Source organism: Miniopterus natalensis, chromosome 1, assembly GCF_054644295.1.
Source record: "Miniopterus natalensis isolate mMinNat1 chromosome 1, mMinNat1.hap1, whole genome shotgun sequence".
Lineage (NCBI taxonomy): Eukaryota > Metazoa > Chordata > Mammalia > Chiroptera > Miniopteridae > Miniopterus > Miniopterus natalensis.
The window spans coordinates 151,405,389-151,427,021 of record NC_142081.1 but is presented as its reverse complement, the minus strand read 5'-3'; the positions used below and the strand labels follow the sequence as shown (position 1 = coordinate 151,427,021).

Sequence of the window (21,633 nt, the reverse complement as noted above, 5' to 3'; positions counted from 1 at the left end):
ATTCTTTTTCTATAAGCTTCATATTTTGGTGTACGTACAAGTAGGCGGCTTAAGTTAAATGAATTCTAACCTCTAATATAATATGTAAAATTATAAGTTCTACAGGTCTTTTATTAGGCTACACATAGACATAAAAAATCTGATCAATAAAATTCACCTGTTGTCTAGGTCCATTCAGGCTGCTGTAACAAAATAACACAGACTGAGTGGCTTAAGAAGAACAGAAATTTATTTCTCACAGTTCTGGAAGCTGGGAGTCTGAGATCAAGTTGCCGGCATTGTTGGGCGAGGGCCTTTCCCAGGTTCCAAGCTTTTCATTGTATCTTCATATGGTAGAAGAGGTGAGGGCTATCTTTAGGGCCTCTTTTATAAGGGCATGAATCCCATCATGAGGGAGTGCCCTGATGACCTAGTCATCTCCCAAGCCCCCACTTCTAGATACTATCATATTGGGCATTTAAATTTCAACATATGAATTTGGGGAAACACAAATATTCAATTTATAGCATATGTAATTTGCAAAGTTATTGTCAGGACTACTAGCATCTAAAGGGGATTATTCTCATATGCTATAAAAAGAAAACCATACCATTATATTAAAGAGTATTTTTTCTTTTATTCTTAGAAAATAAATGCATCTACTGTATTACCACCAGTGAAAACTAATACTAAATAGAATGTAAGCCGCATCTTAATTTTTTCTCATTGTTCGCTCTTATTTTATTCCTTTTACATTTCTCTTCAGTAAGTTACTACTGAATATATAAGTTCATATTGTTTTATAGATGCTAGAATTTAACGAGCCTTTAGTCCAGGTGATTAAATGAGAAATTTTTGTATTTCCACACCTTCTGTTTTTTAATATGAAAGGGTTATTTTTTAAAATTTCTTATTTAGAGGCAAATGCTGAAAGAGTCCATTTTCAGGAACAACTGGCTTATGTTTAGAATTAAGCATCACAGTTTCTAGTTAGCCTGCCTTTCCTGAGGCTTCGTGGTCTGCACTCTAGGAAAGCCTGACACCTGCTGGAACTGAAGCAGCTTGCATTGTCTCTGAATATGTGAGGTTACAGTGTGGGGAAAAGAAACAAAAAAAGGAAATTGGTAAAATAAAACAAATGTGTGGAAAATGGTTGTTTTAAAGTAACTTTAAAAATTGTTACTTATAAATATGTTATACATATCTAATTCTGTGTACCTTTTAAAATGTACTATTATTGGCTTTAAAACTTGGAAAATAGGTTGGATCCCAAAAGCAAACTCCATGTGTCTCCTGGGATGGGGACACTTTCAGCTCATTTTCCTAAAATTTTACACGAAGAATACGGTATATACACAATAACTTGTGACTCTGAGGCACGGTACAGTCATCTATCATCAAAAACTCAATTACATTCACCATACTGTGCCCACTATGGAAGGCGAATTAATGATGTCTGACAAAAGACTTTAACTGCAGAAGTCAATATATAAAAAGGGGCTTCTTCTTAAAACCTTAATTAACCAGAAAATTAAAGTATCAAAAATTCCCCATGCTCTGAGCTTTGCATGATTGCCTTTCAAAATATGTTTCAAATATTTATTTACATGATTCTTTTATAATACTAATTTGTTTCAAATATTTATTTACATGATTCTTGTGTAAAACTAATTTGTTTCAAATATTTATTTACACAATTTAGTGTAAATATTATTTTTAGAGTAAATAGACTTTTGAAAAAGATGGATTGTATAAAAGTACTTACACTAAAATAAAATGAATTAAAAACATGAATAGTTTGTATTTGAAAAAAGTTATTTTTCTTAAGGAGGTAAATATCAGGATGAACTTATCTTTTAGACTGTTAGACAAAAATAAATATAAGTCTAATTATTTACATGTGGTTTGCATAATAAGAATCTTTTCACTAAATCTAAATACCTATTTCTGATTTTTATTATTTCTTCTTTCATAAGGTGTATATTTTCTCTAGACTAGTTTATCATTTATGAGTTGAACTATATGTAAGTTCTAGTCTCTCATAATTTGATACAGGTCACTCCTTTTTAGTCTAATTGAAATTCTTATAAAATAAAGATTTTATAACATTTGGGAAGTATTTATGTTCATAACTTCTTAAGACTATAGAGATATTTTGAGAGCTAAACTTCATTATAAGAATTAAATATAAATGATATTAATAATCCTGTGTAATGGTTTTCTGGAAATTGTTATTGAACTGATATATGAGCAATTATAGTTAAGATGAATTCATCAGGTCATGAAAGAAGTCAAAACGGAGCCATGTCTCTACTTGCTATGAGGCAAAAAATTGGAAATATATAAATATATAGACCTATAGATATCTATTCTTTTCATTAAAAATCCTACTGAACTCTGAATTTTTAATCATTATTGACAACAGCAAGTGTTTTATATATATTTTATTAGCTCATTTAGTCTCACAACAATCCTGTGAGATACATAATATAATATTTATTGTATAGGTGAGGAAGACACATTTAACATACAAACTAATGGCTAATAAATTGTAGAATCAAGATATAAAGTCAACAGCTGTGCTGCATGCTTCTCCAAAGTCAAGGAAATGTTTTCTTTATTTTGTTTCACTAATTTAGTTATCCCCAACCCTGCTCCTCTCCTTCTGCTTAATTTGACAATAGGGAAAAAATTTTTAAACATCTACACAGAATCTTTTCTTCATTTGCCTCCATGTGTGGAGTAAAAAGAGAGTGAAAATCTTGTTCAATAGTTGGTCCTTCATCATAGAAGTGACCTTCTAAATCTGACTTATATTATGGATGCTATCCCTTTCATCTGTGCCAAATATCTTCTCCAGATCGGTGGCCTTTCTTTTAAAATTATTCCTGGTGCCTTCACATAAAAAAATTCTTAAACTTTATTTATTCAAGTATTTTAGTTACTATATAGACTGAGGAATTGCAGGGGTGGGTGGGAGTGTGTGGGGAGAGATTAACCAAGAAATTTATACGCATTATGCATAACCCGTGGACACAGATAATAGTGTGGTGAAGGCCTGGGGTCAGGGGACAGGTGTAGGGTGGAAGGAGTCAACGGGGGAAAAAGGAGACATCTGTAATACTTTAAACAATAAAGATAAATTTAAAAAAAATAAACATGTGACCCATCACCAAAAAAAGAAGAAAAAAACCCACAATTGATGTTTTTGTAAATTGGATTTATATCTTGCAACTTTGCTAAATTCACTTATTACCTCCAATAGTTTTCTTTGTAGATTATGACCTTGCTCATAAAACTCTTGTTTTCTATAAATATATATAATCTTGCCTCTTAACTTCTAGTTTATATGACTTTATTTCTCTTTCTTGCTTTATTACATCGACATGGTAATCCCAGGTTATACAGATATATACCTATGCTTTCTTCTAAGAGCTTTACAGTTTTAGCTCTTACTTGTAAGTCTTTGATTTATTTTTGAGTTAATTTTTATATCTGGTACGAGATAGATTAAATGTAGAGTTCAGATCATGCATGTGTGCCCCTTTCTCTCAAGAATCATATCGCTGCATTGTCTGTTGTCCAAATCTGATTGCTTTATATATCTTGTCCAGCTTTATAGTTCTTACTAAAAACCTATATAGATTTACCAGGTAGATCTGGTGCTTTGTTATAGCCAGAGCCAGAAATTTCTGGAATTTATGTTTTTAGTTTATTCCATAAAAATTTGTAGAATAAGCTTATTAAACTTGTATCAAACTGAGGTTTGATTAAAAGTGCATTGAATCTACAGAGTAAATTGAGGAGAATTGATATCTTTACCTTGGCCCTTCCCATCAATGACCATAAGGTACTGGATTTTTTTTTTTTCAGGCTTTTCAATAAAGCTTAAATTTTTCATATATTAAATCTCACGCTTTTTTGTTGGATTTAACAAGATAATATTATTATTTTTGCTATTGTAAACAGTATTTTTTAAATTTGTTATTGGTACATTGAACTGTAACTGATCTTAAAGATGTGGCTAAACTTTTTATTAATTATTAAGTCTTCTATTGATCTTACCTACATTGCTGAACTCTCTTATTAATTAGAATTATTTGCATCTAGACTATTTCATTTTTTTCTTTATTCATAGTCGTTATCTGCTGCTAAAAAGAGTATTTTTTTCCCTCTTTTTGATCCTTACACCATTTATTTCTTTACTTCTGTCTTACTGCACATTATGTAGAGGTAATGAACTTAAGTCTGAATCTCCAATCTCAGCCCTAATATTGGTATTTGCCATAAGGGCAATCTTGGATTTTGACTTAGCTTATAGCTAAACAACACAGGTTCTGGTTTTATTTCTGATTTATTCTTAATTTCTTTTGATCTCCCAGTGTTCCTTTACTTTCCATGAGTACAGCAATGCAATAACAAATGTGTTTTTCTCTCATCTCTAGATGTTCTAAAGCTAGATATCAATATTTCAAAGTATCTGATCTCCAGTACTGGCAGTAACAGGCATAGTTCTATGAAAATAATTTTGATAAAAAGAATTCTTGGACAGTGATTTTTTTCCTAACAAGAATCATCTCTTCCTTAGGAACTGGTGTGCGTATGTACATACCAGATTATCTCCCACAATGATACTGTACAACCAAGCCACTTATGTTCCCAGTGGGAGAGCGCCTTGTGGCTGGAACAGCGGGTTCTGTCCTCAGAGGTATGTAATGGTTCTTGAAAATAGTAATTTCTTCCATCAAAATCATATATGGCCTGGAATATTTAGAGAAAGTTAATTATCCCAGATACATATGTAAAGTAGGGTCATCACATTAAACTAGATGTATGATCTTGAGTAAGTAAAATGTAGATACTAATAATACTTTGCCTCATATGGGTGTTTTTAGAACATGTAAGATAATGCAGTGAAATACTTGACACTAGTACCTGGTACTTTGTAAGTCTTCAATAAATGTTAATTCTCATGTTTGTTTCTATTTTTACTACAACTATTACGTATATTCTGTAACCTTATCAATAACCGCGTCCTTTATTTCCTTATGAAATTCACACACAGCTTTAAAGGTTTATTGATAATTTTTCGTTCTAGGTTAGAGAGAAGTCCACCAAGTGCAGTTATGCACAGTAAAGCAGCTACCTGGGGCCCTCCTTTTTGTGTCTATTTTCATGACTCATGTTATTTAGTTTTCACTTTTAAAAAATCTATGTAATTGTCCTAATATGTGGAGCTGAGTAACTGATAAATTCTCTGAATTCATACACAGGAGCTTAGCTGGGTGTATTTCAAAAGAACCTGCAATAAAAACTAAAATTGTTATTCAGGTCATGATGGTTAATGTTATGCAAATTGTCATACAAATAACTCGGGCAGTGAATCTGACACATCAGCAATCTGGAACAGCGCGCAGTAAGAATACATAAAATCAAGGTGTTTCTTAGTCCCTGGAGGAATCGCCACAGTTCATGGTCCAGAGAGCTAAGCACATCTTAGGGATTTGGGGGAGCTGAGCTCCAGTTCTGCTTTCAGCATTTACTCCCTTTGTGACAATTTCCTTGTCAACATGAGATACAAAGAATGCCTGGTTAATTCTTTAGTAATGAAAATATTACCCCAGAAACCTGTATCATATTGCCCTTTTGAGTTCAAGGTTTGTTTGTTTTTTATCTCTTTAAACAAACCAGAAATATGTATCTTTATTTGCATCTCTTATCTTTCTCTACCTTTGACTGGGTCTCTCCATTTACTCACTATTTCAGTATGTAGGCAATGGTTGTCGCTTTCTTGTTCATTGTGTCCGAGCAACATACAGCAGAAACCCAGTTTGCCAAAGCGGGGAACATAGACTCCGAGAACAACCCAGTTAACTGCCTGAGTTCCCTCCCACAAACCCGAAAGAGTCTTTTCCCCACCTGCCTGACTTCCTATTTAGCTTTAGCTGCTGGACTGGAGGTGATATTTCACTGGGCAGAGTTATTTACTGAATACAATTTACTGAAATAAGCAGAAATAGATAATTAGCCTACTTTTAGAGATGGAAGGAATCTTAAAGCTCATCTTAAAATTGAGGAATGACCTCACACATTTTGAATTACCCATCAAGTTACAGCAGAAACTAAAACCCAAGTCTCCTGAAGCAAAGCCCAGTCTGTTGTAATGCATTTGCTCCACATAACAAAGGCTTTATTGATGAACTTGACTACAGTGTCTCCAAGATGTTGTATCTCACAAACTCTAGCTCGTGCTGGGGAGCTCACCCGCACAGCGTGGGCTGAGACTCTAGCTTCATCACTTTCAGATGGGAGACTCTGAGCAAATTATTTCATCCATGTGCCTCAGGCCTTCATTAGCAAAGCAGAATAATAATAATAATACTTTCTTTATAACTCTATGAGAATTAAAATAATATGCCCATTTCATAGACCCATTTGATAAATGTTAGCTAAATATTGAAGATATAGGGATAAAAACAATATGACCAAGTTGTATTTGTGATTTGCACTTATACACATAGAGCTTGCAATTGAGTATCATTCGCTATTTATGTTGATTATTGAAATATTATAGTTTCTTGATTTTCCTTTCATGGTTTCTTCTCAGAAATATTTCCTCATGTTAGATATCTCTCTCTCTCTCTCTCAGAGAAAAATACTATGTGAAAGAAATAATATATAGTATGATTAGAAACCTTGAGAAATGAGAAAGTTCAGGTTGAAAATCATAGTGGTTATCATAATCTCAATTAGATCACTAATTTGTTGTAAGTTGTTTGATATTGTTCAGGAGTAAAAAGGATCCTTTTAACTATAACAATATAAGAAATAATGACAATTAAAATAAAACAAATTATCCCTATAAACTATTTAAAAATTGGAATTAAAATAACTTTTAACATTGATTTAGTGAAAAGCATTATGAAAAGAAAAGCTATAGTGTTTTTAGAAATGTAATGATAGATATAAATTTAAAAGAGCAAATAGTATGACCTTTAGTACAGTTTGTAATATGTTTAAAGAAATCTAAGTTTGACAATAATATTAATAATAAATATAATACTAATACTAATGATAATAACAGATAACACTTACTGAATGCTTATTATATGTCAGAAATCATCCCAAACACTTTACATTAATTATTCCAACTGATACTTTCATGTGAGACAAAATAATCCTGCCGTTGCTCTCCTCCCTAGACCTCAGAGGACAGCAAAGCCTGTCTACAGGATGCAACATAAAATTGTTACCTCATTGGAATGGAAGTGCTGTCCTGGATTCAGTGGAGCAAAATGTGAGCTAAAAGGTACAGTCTTACTAATTTTGTAATAACAATTAGAAGCATAAAACTCCTGAAGAATAAGCAACTGATTCCAGTAAAGAAAAGAGTTGCATTTTCCCTTTTGAACCAGTTAGTTAACATGTAACCAAACTATTAGGACTGTCAGCTTTCGGAGCTCCCTAACTTAGTAACTATTATAGTACCCTAAAATCTCATAAGCTGTCTTTTAAATTCTCCTCTCATTTTTATGTTGGTTTTACATGACGAGTAAATGGAGATCTGACTAAATAGCTTCCTTTTTTCTTAACTATGTGCATGCCTTATTAAAGTACCAGAAATCCCAATTTTTAAATACATCATCATTAGACGTGATCCTATGTAAAAACAAACAAACAAAAAACTACTCTGTATTTTCCTTCCAGTTCAATTATTTGAAATAATACTGTGTTTATAAATGAAATTCAGTTTTAAAGAATACATATAAATATGGCATGAATTATTCTGCTTTTTTAAAAATCCTAATGGAGCCATTTTTCCAACTGAGATTTTAAGGGTTTTCTGGTGGCAGGGCTGATCAAACACACGGTAACCTGCTGTGGCCTAACATCTACGTGACTGTTATTTTGCTTATGGCTTTAAACAGGTTTCCTTTGAAAAATATGTACGGCATCAACATACATATTTTAAATGAATGTTACAAGAAAGGCTATTAGCAGTGGTGAGGAATTCAATCAGCAGTGTCAGAGACTGTGATTAAAAATTAATGTAAGTGTGGAGGAACCATTATGATTCATATTTAAAAAAAGAAAATTGCAATAAAAAAGCTATAGGAACCCTGAAATTTAGTTAGGGGTATTACATATGGTTCTTCTAGCCCAATTCAATGAGCATCTACAGGTAAATTGCACAGTTATGCTATTTGTTCTCGGTCTAGCCTTTCAGGGATGTTAAAAAAAATTAATACATTTTCAGAGTGTAGCATAAATATGTGCTTCATTTATAATCAGGTAAAATAAACTTTTAAACAAAATATCTATACTAAAAATATTTGGAAACAAGATAATTTAGGATATTTTTTAAAAATTCAAGTATGATACTGCTTTCAAAGGACTTTGGACTACCATGAGGTGCACAAATATGCTCACAGTGGTAAAACATATTTGTTTATAGTTCTGTATTTGGCAGATGGCGACAGTTCTGGGCAGTATTTAGAATTATATTTCTAAAGCCTGGTTAGTTTTTATATTTTTCTTCTGTGAAGACGGTTTTGTTAGGAATATTAATTCTATTATTATTTCTTAAAGATTCAAGTGTTTGTTCACAGAATACATTTCTAGAAATTTAGAATGTCGTTACACATCCTATTGCACATAAGGGGCTGAATGTAGATTTGTGGAAGGAAGCAAAGTCTGTACAATAGAGAATGTCATGGGCTCCAGCTGATAAGCACTGCTCTTGTATCAGGCTTTGTTGTTGTTGTTTTAAACTTATCTTTATTGTTGAAAGTATTACAGATGCCTCCTTTTCCCCCCATTGACCCCTTCCACCCTGCACTCACCCCCCACCCCAGGCCTTCCCCACACTGTGGTCTGTGTCCAGGGGTTATGCATATGTGCATATAAATTCTTGGTTAATCTGTCCCCACCCACCCACTCACCCCCGCCTTCCCTCTGAGATTTGTCAGTCTGTTCCATGCTTCTATGTCACTATTTTGTTCATCAGTTTATTTTGTTCTTTAGATTCCACATATAAGTGAGATCGTGTGATGTTTGTCTTTCTCTGCCTGGCTTATTCTGCTTAGCATAATATTCTCTAGGTCCATCCAAGCTGTCTCAAAGGGTAAGAGAGCCATCTTCTTTACAGCTGCATAGTATTCCATGGTGTAAATGTGCCACAGCTTTTTTATCCACTCATCTACTGATGGGAACAGGGCTGCTCAATGTTGCTAATCATCAGAGCGATGCAAATTAAAACCACAATGAGGTATCACTTCACTCCTGTCACAATGGCTCCATCAACAAATCAACAAATGACACGTGCTGGCGAGGGTGTGGAGAAAGGGGACCCTAGTACACTGCTGGTGGGAATGCAGACTGGGGCAGCCACTATGGAAAGCAGAGTGGAGTTTCCTCAAAAAATTAAAAATGGAGCTGCCTTTTGACCCAGTGTTCCCACTTCTAGGAACATATCCTAAGAATCCTGAAACACCAATCAGGCTTTGTTTTTTTGATGCCTACTGCAGTTAACCCTTAAACAATGCAGGGGTTAGGGGAGCTAATACCTTGCACAGTAAAAAATCCACATATAACTTCTGACTCCCATGGGTGATTGGTGACAGGACTCCCCAGAGATACACAAATCCACAGATGCTCAAGTTCCTGATATAAAATGGAGTCTTACAATGCATACAGTAGGCCCTCAGCATCTGTGGATTCCAAACCACCAATAGAAAATACTGTTTTCCATCTGGGTTGGTTGACTCTGTGGATGCAAAACCCTGGATACAGAGGGCTGGTTGCATATTTATTGAAAAAAATCCACTTATGAGTGGACCCACGCGGTTCAAGCCCATGTTGTGCAAGGGTCAACTCTAATCTGTTATTAATACACCAGGGAGGGAAAACAAACCATAGAATTTCATCATTATAAATGTACACACAAAAAACAAGACTAGTTGATGGTTTTTAATATCTATTATATACTGTCATTCCCTTTTTCTCAGAGAATTATATGAAATATTTAAATTAAATTCAAATAGCTTAGTTTTGAATGTTTAATGACACCTTGTATTCTAAGTGGAAGCAACTTGTGGATATTTTTAACACAAGGTTTATAAATTGTTTCCATAAATCCTCATTAACAAAAATGTCTCAGAACCATTTTGACTATGACCCTCTGTCACAATACTATAATTAGAATTTCTCACAATGGAGGTGTCTGCTGATTAAGCTGCTGTGGAAAGGTCTTCTTTCTATTGAAATCTATAACAGGAATAATTTTCTGATGGCAGACATTCCCATTGTGTGATATTGTCATACAATTAATTCTACTATCACTGCAATTCCAAAAGAACCTGCTGTTGCTCCCTACAATATTCTGACCATCCTACTCTTTAGTTTTATTGCAGTATAAGCTTCTGAATTTTTTATTAGTGCAACTGATGCACTGGTAGTAACAAGAACTACTGTGCCCCTTCGTCCCTTCAACCATTCTTTATTATCTCATCTATTCTGGGGTGATTTTTTGTGTGTGTGCACATTTTCCCTAATTCCTACCCAATTACATGTCAAGTTCCTCCCTCTTTTTTTTTTTTTTTTTTATCACACTTTATATATGTGCAACAGTCTTTTATTCTTATATAGGAGAAAAAATTGTCAGGTTTCCTTTGACAACACTGTCCATGCCGCCTCATATGACAAGCCACCCCAAATAAGGCAAGCATAATCAGTGTGGCCGTCCACTCTTTAAACCTCCTCAGAGCCCTCAAGGGTTTGGAATAACCTGGTGGTATGACACCGTGGTAATTACTTCAGGGCCAGTCCTTCACATTAGGAGATTATTGTATTCAAGGAAATTTGTAAAATACTGCAAAAACTTCTCAAGTTCTTGCTTCCCCAACAAGTTTCCTCCTTACAAGCAAACTAAATTCTATAAAACAAAAATCATAATTTTCTTTAAATTTGTATTGCAGTAGGAAGACCTTTTTAATTATGTAAAGAGATTAATAGATCAGGAATAAATCTGAGCTACTAGCAACTACACTCTTACTTTTCCTCTCCCAGTTGGCACCCCTCTGTCTTTTTCTTTCTCCCTCTATCTCTATAGATCCATCCCCAACCCGTTAGGAAGGAAAGTCATGATTCAAAGTCCTGGGGCAACCGGTCCTCTGTCTTATTCTACAACATGCTATTTATATTACTGAGCCTCCACACATGTTCTTTTTGCTGCAACTCAGATAGTCGAAATTCTGGTAGTAAGTTTTAGATTAGCTTATTAAAGTATTAGTCATATTTTCAAGAGGAAACCAATTTTTAAAAAGTCTAAGTGAATAGAACTTTGTTGAAAAAAAGGAAGAGCATCAGATCTAATGACACTATAATAGTTTTGATGTATTTTACATTTGTTATACCTTTTTAAGGGTCAAATAGTTTGTTTTCAGAAAGGGATCTAATTTTGTAATATGATATCTGAGATTTTTTTTGAAATGTCACTGACAACATACTTTTTAAGCCAATTTTATAAAATTTGCAATAATGTGTTTTTCCAGTAGATGTCTCTAAAATGTTCCAAAGTGGAACAGGGAAATTGTGGCTTTCTCTAATGACACAAAGAACAGAAATTTAAGTTCAAATAATATTAGATTAGAGAGGAGAAAAGAACAACTCCTTTGCAAATATGTTAAAAAACATTTAGTCATTTCCCCTTTATAGGAAAAAGGTTAAAAAAAGAAAAAAGCTATTTAATGAAACTATGCTTGTATAAATCTATCACAGATATTCTGAATGCTGAAAACGTATAATCATGCAGTTATTGGAATAAAGTGATTCCTACCTTATGTTATGAATATGTGGAAATATTTCATTTATCAAATACTAAAAAATAATTCAATAAATTATATAAGAGCTAGTGTAACTAACATTTTTTCAAATGGGGCTTCTCCAATAAGGTTATTTAAAAATATGACTTCAATTAATATGAAATAAAAATTTTAATCTTTAAAACAGAAAAAAAATCCCTCTATTTCTTTTATGTTTGCATATCTAATTCTTCCAAGTAGTGACCTAATGCTTTTCTCTTTGAGAAAGAGCATTACCTCCTGCAAACAGGAGCAACCTCCTGTATTGTTCACTACAATTATGATACATTTTGTCAAAAAACACCTTGTACCTTAAGTCTTTCTTGCTCCAAATTGCCTTATTCGATTTAACTACTAAATCTCAGTAAATCTTTATATAGGTACTGACCTCCACCAAGCAGTCATTCACTGAATATTGCAGGATCAGCTGGACACTGTTCTTGTCAAGCCACACAGGAAGGTTTCTGGTCCTAAGGGCGAGAGAGCAAGCTTCTTCATTGCTGAGCTGCCATTAATGACTTCCTCCATGTGTCTCAAAGGCCTGAAAGAAAAAAAGAAAATTCACAAATAGCATTTGTCTAATTTAAAAAGAGAAGAAAAAAAAGAAAATATACTTCATAAGGAAGCTGTTGCTCTTGACACTTGCCAACCTTGCTTTCTTCTCTAAGTCCTTTGTCCATCAAGGCCAGAGTTTACAGTGCAAGGAAGAAAAGAGTAATTATGTTGGGAGAAGAGAAGACAGGAATCCAATTTTTTAAATATATTGAATTTTTAAAAAATCTGAAGTGCATAAATAAATGCTTTTTTGTCTCAGTTTCTATCTCGTACAGAAGATCCAGAAAAAAACAGACTTAGAAATCTATGCTCTATGGGACAAAGCAAAGGTCTATGTGTAAGTGCAAGATAAGATAGATTGCCTGGAAAACCTAAGATCTGTGGCAGTCCTAGTGGTAGAGAATACATATGGGAAGACAGAAAGATTGCTCAATGGAAAAAATAAAAGAGCATCGATCAGCCAGGAAGTTTATCACAGGAGAGTAACTGACTCCACTGTTAGAGATTCTATCAGCACTTCTCCACCAGCTAAATCCTGTGCAATAAATTGGGATGAATGCAAGTATTGAACTCCAGTCAACAAACAGAGCTAGAAAAAGATAAACTATTGAGTTTGTTAAACAGGCTTTTAAAGGGTTTAACAGACTTGGCAGGGACCCCATCCAATGAATTCCAGAGAAAAGAGGTTCATAGGGCAATTGAATCCTAAACGTCTTTGTGGGATGCTTACTAGTTGTTGTTTTTTTAACGTAAGAGTACAATTTTCTCACCTATTTCCTCCTAACACAATTAATTTAAGAATAACTCTAGCTAAGAGCAAATGGGAAGTTTAATGCACACACACAACCACATTAGTTTTTGTCATTCGCTATTTAAAGTATTTTTCCAATGACAATTTATTTTAAATCAGGCTTTTTAAAACTTCACAAAATTATGGAGAAAATTTTTCTTATTTCATATGTATGCTTCCACATAATTGGAGTGAATCGTCAAAAATCAGCATTCAAGAAAACTGGAGATTTTCACTCTTTACTTCTGTGTATGATTCTTTATGCCTTTCAGTTTCTTTTTCCTTTCTAAAGAAAATTACCTTAGAATAATAAATAAATTATTATTTATTTTTTCCCTAATCTTTTTAGATATTGTTTCTAATCTGCTGATTTTCTCCAGTATGTCACTTTTTATTCCCTTGTTTGCAATGCAATAGCATTTTTCCAGATCATTTGAAATTCTTTTGACCCTAAGTTCAATAGAAAATTAGACTTTACTCTTCATTTACCTCCTTTCTATTCTGGGCACTTGACCTTGTACCCAGGTTTGTTTTCACCTCTTGCACAGTCAGGATCTTGCCTTGACTGGGTGGCATAGAGAGAGCTATGAGGAGAAAGTGCCCCCACTCAAATATGACCCTAGAAGACTGAAAATAACCCCCCCACACACGCGCTCTTGTATGTGATTCTCTGCTTTTCTTTTTTTTCTTTTTTTTAATATATCTTTATTGATTTCAGAGAGAGGAAAGGAGAGGGAGAGAGAGAGATAGAAACATCAATGACTCTCTCGCCCCCGACTGGGGATCGAGCCCGCAGCCTCCCTGCTTTTCTAGTCCTTCCCAAATGCAGAAGGAAACAAGTGAAATGCGGTGTTATAATCTCCACATTCAATGTACAACATGCAATACTTTACAAAACGTGAGATAAAGAGGCCTGATTTCATTAGAATATAATAATGCACTATAAAATAATGCCATACTATTTGTAATAAAGCTTTAGCAAAGTATTTTGAGCCTCTAGAAAGAAATCCTATGTAAAATGCTTGTGATTTTTGTTGAGGTCACTCCATTTCAGTAAGGGTCCTGAGCACCTAAACCAATCTGCCTCTTGGTTATGAGGATGCGGTGGAAAGGGTCAGGGGTCGTGTTCAAATATGTAACAACCAAGTCAGTGGTTATTTTATATATTAAAAGATGTTCCATAGTAACAAATTTTAATAACTTATTATAAATTCTCAAATAATATTTATGGAAAATTATGCACTGAAAACAATTAGTATGTATGAACAAGTAAACTAAGGTTAGCACCAAACAATTTGATGATTCTGCTAAAACACTGAATGTTTCATAAAGTCTACGTAGTGCATGACATGGGCCAGCAAACTGTTAGTTCTGAAAACACTCCCAGATCTTGTTATAATAGGAATTCCATTCATCATGTATTCTACAAGACATATCCTTTATTGTGCATCCACTATTACCTTGGAATGTTAATTTTATAATATTTATAACTAATTTATCATTGTATGTTTATTACATATTTGCCAACAGGTATGGCTGTACTTCAAAATTTTAATAATTGGTAGGCTACATTAGTGCACAGTGACTAAATATAATCTTGGAGGTAGGGTACGTAGAACGTTACTAGATGGGAGTGAGGAGTAATAGCCTGGGTTTTTAATGGAAAGGGTATTTTATTTCTGACACATTCAATAATTGTCTTCGATTGCTGGGAAGGTGGCTTAAACACTCTTCACAGTCTTCCAGGCTTAGCAGTACATATCCAGGGATCTTGTGTCATAACAGTAGAGAGCATGGAATTGTCTGCATGAGGGAATCGTAGAACTGTGAAAAGCACCTTCCACCCCACCCTACTTCACTTATTCCTTATAAAGACTCACCTCACTATAGAGTGGTAGGAGACTCAAGGTTTTCATTCATTAGAGTTTTAATAAATCATGTCTTTAGCATATGCTCTTGTTATCAACAAGCCTGTGTGACTATTTTAAAATCTATAAAGATCAATGTCTGTATTGCAATTTTAATATAAAAAGTATCTGGTATTTTAAACAATGAATTTACTTCTTAGAATTAGAAAATTTTGCAATTTGTTCTCAATCAATGCTTCTTAAGCAGGGTCATACCTCAAAATCAACTGTCAAGTTTTAAAAATATATATATACACGTGCTCAATTCCCCAGAACAGATCTACTGAATCAGAATCTTCAGGGTGGGGGTGGGGATGGAAAGAACATTGACACTTCTAGTGTTTCAAAGTTTACAGGTGCTTCTTATATCCATCCATGATGAAAACCACTATTCTAAAGGAATGTTCAAAAAAATCCATAACATGTGGAGAAAATTCATGATAGAAAAGGAAATCTTCCTAGTAGGCTTGTTTGTATGTCACAAAACAATATAATCTTTGTTTTCACTATAATTGTGTACTGCTTCCTAACAAACTATCTGCTGCCTATTAAGTGATAATATGCCTTTTAATGCAGCAGCTCTTTTTATATTCTTATAATCTAGCTCAAAAAGTAACCAGTTAGAACATGAAAAGACCATTTGTTCATCCTGTTAAACCCACCTGTTCCTTTTGCTGTAAATACTCACAAGTCTGTATCCTGAACACTGTTTCACTGCTAAGAGAAACAGGAGGTAGTGAGGTGGGAGTTGCTAAGGAAGATTAATCTTTACACCCTACTCCAGTGTTTCTCACACTAATGTACATTGGGATCACCTGGAGAGCTAGTTAAACCACACATTGCTGCCCCACTGCAGAATTTTTTAAATGAGCAGGTGTGGGGTGGGGCCTAACAGTTGCATATTAGGAGTTCCCAAGTGATGCTGATATGGCTGATTGAGAGACCCTGGTTTGAGTACCATTGCTCTAAGTACCTTCTTGGGAAGACAGATTTTAGCTGCCAGAAATGCTTTATTACATCATCGAAGAAGGAATCTTGATTTCTAAAAATGCAATTATTTAATAGATATATTTGTATGAATTAATTTGAATTTAGGCTATAAAAACATTATTGCTAGAACTTAGCAGAAAATTAACACTTTCCATCACATACTCGAAGTCCCAAAGTGAGTCCACTTTTCCCCAAGCTATAGATTGTCTTCTTCAACCAAATAAATCAACAATTATGTAGGACTTTCTATAATACAGTGGGGGGTGGGGGTAAGATCAAAACAAAAACCTTGGACATGAATGGAAATTCATTAATTTAGCTCAATTTTCTTTCTTTCTTTCTTTCTTTCTTTCTTTCTTTCTTTCTTTCTTTCTTTCTTTCTTTCTTTCTTTCTTTCTTTCTTTCTTTCTTTCTTTCTTTCTTTCTTTCTTTTTCTTTCATATATCTTTATTGATTTCAGAGAGAGGAAAGGAGAGGGAGAGAGAGAGAAACATCAATGATGAGAGAGTCATTGATCGGCTGCCTCCTGCACGCCCCCTGCTGGGGATCGAGCCCGCAACCCGGGCATGTGCCCTGACCGGGAATCGAACCCCGATCGCCTGGATCCTAGGTCGAGCCACGCCGGGCGGCTGGAAGCTGCGTTGCTAACAAGCAGCCTTCCTGGCAGGCGGCTTGCGAAGCGGCTGCAGCTTTTTGCAGGGCTCATTTCCAAGGCCCCTCAATTATGCAGGCCGCTGATTTAGTTTAGTTTAGTTTCTCCAAACTACCAACCATTCTCGTCTAAGAGGAGACCGGAATTTTTTCTCGGCCCCCCCATCGGAGTCCTGCTCTCCCCAGCCCCCCGGGGGGCGGGCAGCGGGCTCTGCAGCCGAAGGGCAGGGAGCTCGGCCACATTGTTGCCACAGGATGGGGACAAGCGCGCAGCCCCGACGCTCACCGCTCTCCCCCGCTTGCCTCCCTGCAGCCCCGGAACCGCAGCGGCTGACCCACACCAGCCAGGCGGAGAGCCACGCGGCTGTCGGCGGAGAGGCAGGCGGGCAGCGGCGGCAGGACTGCTGTGACCCGGGTAATTACTGTCACCCCTACCCAGCTGTCGTCAGCGCCGTGTACAGCTTCCAAACAAGACCTCGCTCGGCTGTCAGATGTTTGCTGGCGACGCATGAACATACCTCTGAGCCCTTTGCTGTGGTGCGGGAGGATCTGCGGCTGAGCCGCAGGCTCGCGGCCTAAGGGGCCCCGGGGGATTACTGGGGCTCCTGTGCACACAGAGGAGAGGAAAGGGGAGGGGACGGCTGCATTGCCAGGCTGTCAGGAAACCACGGGTTTCCAAAGGAACAGCAAGCTTTTGTCCCCCAAAGGCTGCAGTCATGGAGCATCTTGAGGTGGAAGGAAGGGCTGGATTCCTCGGAGGGAGCTCAGAAGGCTTCCTTCCCGTGGCGATGGAGATCACTGAAGGGTGCTGGTCACTTAGGGGAAAGTATGTGACTCGGGACCAACAGGGGTCTCCTGTTGATCCAGAGTTGTCCCGTTGCATACTTTCTCAGCTTTCTAATCATAAGTACTTTGCTATTTCTTTTAGGCTTAACTTTATCTGTTAGAACCATGGATTGGTGACTGGGGATCTCTTTAAGAATGCAGGTGAATGTATCTTAGAAACTGTATTCTGATTTTTTAAAGACTTGGAATTCAGTATCTTCATAAGATACCATAACATCCGCCTTGAATTATTGAAGTGCATCTTAAAAGGCATGGAAAGTAGCCCTTAAACTGAAATCTCTCTTTCCGTAAATACCTCAGTCAAGAATAAAATTCTCAGAATATAAATACATCTGTATACATATAAGTATACAGCTACACATATTTAATGCTGGAGCATTGGATTTGAAAGCAGAAGGTGAGGCATTAGCTCTGAAACCTTAAGCAAGTTATTTTGGTTTTCTGACCCTGAATTTCTTCATCTATTGAGATTGTAACAAAAACTCTTTGAGGTAAGCAAAACAAAACACAAACAAACAAATAATTTTTTTTAAAAGACCTGAACATTCTGGGCATAGTTAAAAGATTTTAGAAATCTAAGCTAACATAATACTTTTTAAAATTTCTACCCCTTAGTGTAAAATTCAGGTTGCTATTTGCTAAATGCATATAGCCTATACCTTTAAATATACAGTGCAAACATGATTTATTTGAATTACCTTTAAACCTATCATAAAATTTGAAAGGTTTTAAATATGTATTTTCTATTGTTTCCAATTTCCTCTTCTTCTCCACACAGCAGTGACACAAAAACTGACTGACCAGATGAACCTCCAGGCAGTGAAACTGACCCTTCTGCAGAAGAAGATTGACGATATTTCTTTGGTTGTGACTGATGTAAGGAACACCTACTCCTCCCTGGAAGAGAAAATCAATGAAGATAGAGGCAAGGAATTTCAATCTTTTCTAAAAGGTAAAAGTAAAACAAAATAAATTCATTCATTTAAGGCAAAAGGAAAGCAACTCATTATCTTTCCTCATATCGCTTCGGTATCTTTGCTTTAGATTGGGTGGTATATTAGTCTGTATAATACAGATATTAAACATTTTTTTTTTATATCTCTTTATTGATTTCAGAGAGAGGAAAGGAGAGGGAGAGAGATAGAAACATCAATGATGAGAGAGCCATTGATCGAGCCCGCAACCCGGGCATGTGCCCTGACCGGGAATTGAACCCCAATAGCCTGGATCCTAGGTCGATGCTCAACCGCTGAGCCACGCCTGGCAGGGCCAGATATTTTTAAATAAGCTACTTTTAAATCACTTAATTCTGAAATAATTTGGAATATCTAAATATTTTCACTATGTCATCAAATCTCTGACTGAATATTTCATCCGATTTATTGACATTATGTACCTAGTTATAGCCTAACTGGTATTTCTCTATAGTTAAAAGAAATTAAACTATGAGCCATATTTAATTTATTTTAATTGTGGTTTTCAGGTCAGGATAAAGATGAGGTTAAGGAGTGATTAACAAGGTAGCTAGATACATGGTTGTCTCAATAATATTGCTGAAGGTATTGAGGATAAATCTAAAGTGCATTATGATCCCAGAAAATATCTAGTTCCTACAGTACCATCAATAAAATATATTCTGAAACATCTAGGGTCAGAATAAGAATAATTTCTTCATAAATGCGAATCAGCTTTGTCTGAATTTTTTACTTTTAAAACAGAAGGCTGTGTTCCTTCCTGGAGCTTCTACGGGATAATTCAAGTTGTCAGAATTCATTTTCTTGCAGTTGTAGAACTGAGGTCCCATTGTCTTGGTAGCTCTAAACTGAGGCTTTTTCCCAGCTTCTGGAGTCCACTGAGTTTCTTGCCTCATGTCCTTTCTCCATCTTCAAAAGCCCACAGCTGTTGAGTCCACCTGCCGCCTCTCAGGCTCACCCTTGGGCCTTTCCCTTCCTCTTTAAGGACTCATATGATTGCCGTGGGCTCCCCTGGATAATCCAGACTAATCTCCTCATCTCAAGGTTCTTAACCTTAATCACACCTGGTAAGGCCATTTGCCAGGTAAGATAACCTATTCACAGGTTCAGGGAGCTAGGGTGTGGACATCTTGGACAGGGCAGGATTATTCTGCCTTCCACAGGGATTTATAGATAGTGAGTAATTGCTCTGACAGTGTTAAGCACAGGGTACTAAGGGCCTGGTTGATAGTTTCGACAGATCCAGTGGAAAGAGACCAGGAAAGGCTTTTGTGAAGAGAAATCATCTCAACTAATAAATGATGGATCAGGAGGAGTTAATTAGCCAAAGGGATTTCAGGTAGAGCATGGGTATTCTAGGAAAATATTTCAGTTACTAGGAATATCTCAGCTCACTGGGTTAAGTTTTTGTTTCCAAGTTTCAGGATTATTGGTTTCTTTCACTTTTTTCTACAAATAAAAAAAAGCACTCATTAAGCACATTTCTATCACTCACAAATCGTATTTTTTTTCTATTTTTCACCTGTGGTTTACAGGTAAAAGAGATTTAAAAAAAAGTGGACGTTTCTATTTCCATATCATCTACCAGTATTATAGCAACCATGATCGTGTTTAAGCATGTAAATAACTGGTGCATAATTATAAGCCCTCTGAAAGAAAGACCCTGTTCTACGCTTCTGGCATGCCCACTATGGCCAAAACTTACTGATCACAAGCATGAGAGAGGAATACATTTTCCCTGAAGTAATAGCAGGAACAAGTAGTCAAATAGAAACAGGATATAATTGACTATAACCATCATAATGAAATTTGTTTAGCAAAATTTGGTTATCACAACCTGAGAGAATTAAGCCTGTCACCTGCTTCTACATAAACCTACTAACAAAACTTCTGGCAGCGACACAGAAAACATACACTCAGAACAACAACAACACAATTCCCTCCTCATTAGGAGGCATTAGTTGTATACTGAGCACAATCAATTATGAGAATCAGAGGGCTTATAATTAATGAATGTCTTTATAGGCAACAAAAACTAAACTCACCCTCCCAGGTATTGTGCTTGCCTAGCAAAACCACAATTTCTTCCCTTGCTTATTCCAAATCTCAGGTGAGAAACACTGTTTATCTACTAGGATCCATAGAAAGTCTTCAGAATCAAATGCCCCAACCCCTTAAGAGGTATTTGAAAGTTATGAAAAGGCCATACATTTGCAACCACGGAAGGGGCATGTCAAGGTATCTGATATCAAGCATATCTAAGTCACCAAATACAATGTCATCTTTTTTAGAAAGTATGAGCACATGAGTTATATGAAATAGAATCAAATAAAATTACGTGCCCACTCAGATATTAACATAAGCACTTTTATGTATTTTTGTAAAAACAGATTCTTACACAGATGTTTCTTTGGTAACAAATTATAGAAATGTTACCTGAAAAGCTAATTTGTCCTGAAAAAAGTTTTTAAGCTAATAATCTAATTTCTTTTCAGTCACTACTGTGATTTTAGCCTTCACCCAATATATTTTTCCATTAAAGAACAGCTAAAGTATACCCTCTAATTTTAATTTTTATAGTTTATTATTTTCTTAATTACTTTGATCAATATTCTGTACTGAACTTTACCTATTTACAGTGTTTTTACCTACTATTATTCTTATTTGGACTTTCAAATCATGTTATTTTTCACTTCCTGAAATTAAATACCTATTATTATTGTATATAATTAATTAATTAATTCAAGCATGCTTAAGATTTACTTTACCTTTGCAATCTTGAAAATTATTTTAAAATCCAAATTGTAAGATTATAATTTTCAAGAAAGTCTGGTTTCTAACCTTAAATATTTTATTGTATTTCATCAAGCTGTCATCATGAGAATTAAAGACAATTTTAACAAACAGGAAATAGCTAAATGATCCTGAAGAAAGTACAATAAAAATAACTTTGCTGTTGAGAAGCACCTATACTTAGTGAAGCTAACATTTTAGTATCAGAAATGTCACCTTTCAAATTTTATGTTCTGTGTAGCGTATAGAATGCACTCAATGAAGATTTGTTTTATAAATGGATGACT

The 21,633-nt window shown here is 35.4% G+C and overlaps 1 protein-coding gene across 1 annotated transcript in view; it reads left to right on the top strand.

Annotated features, from left to right (window-relative positions):
* Positions 1–21,633, top strand: part of MMRN1 (multimerin 1) — a 47,272-nt gene that overhangs the window by 6,534 nt on the left and 19,105 nt on the right. Inside the window, exons 2-5 of the mRNA XM_016203219.2 lie at positions 4,568–4,687; positions 7,182–7,288; positions 17,047–17,148; positions 18,358–18,531. Of these exons, the coding sequence (XP_016058705.2) occupies positions 4,568–4,687; positions 7,182–7,288; positions 17,047–17,148; positions 18,358–18,531 (503 nt within the window). The remainder of the gene's footprint in view (positions 1–4,567; positions 4,688–7,181; positions 7,289–17,046; positions 17,149–18,357; positions 18,532–21,633) is intronic.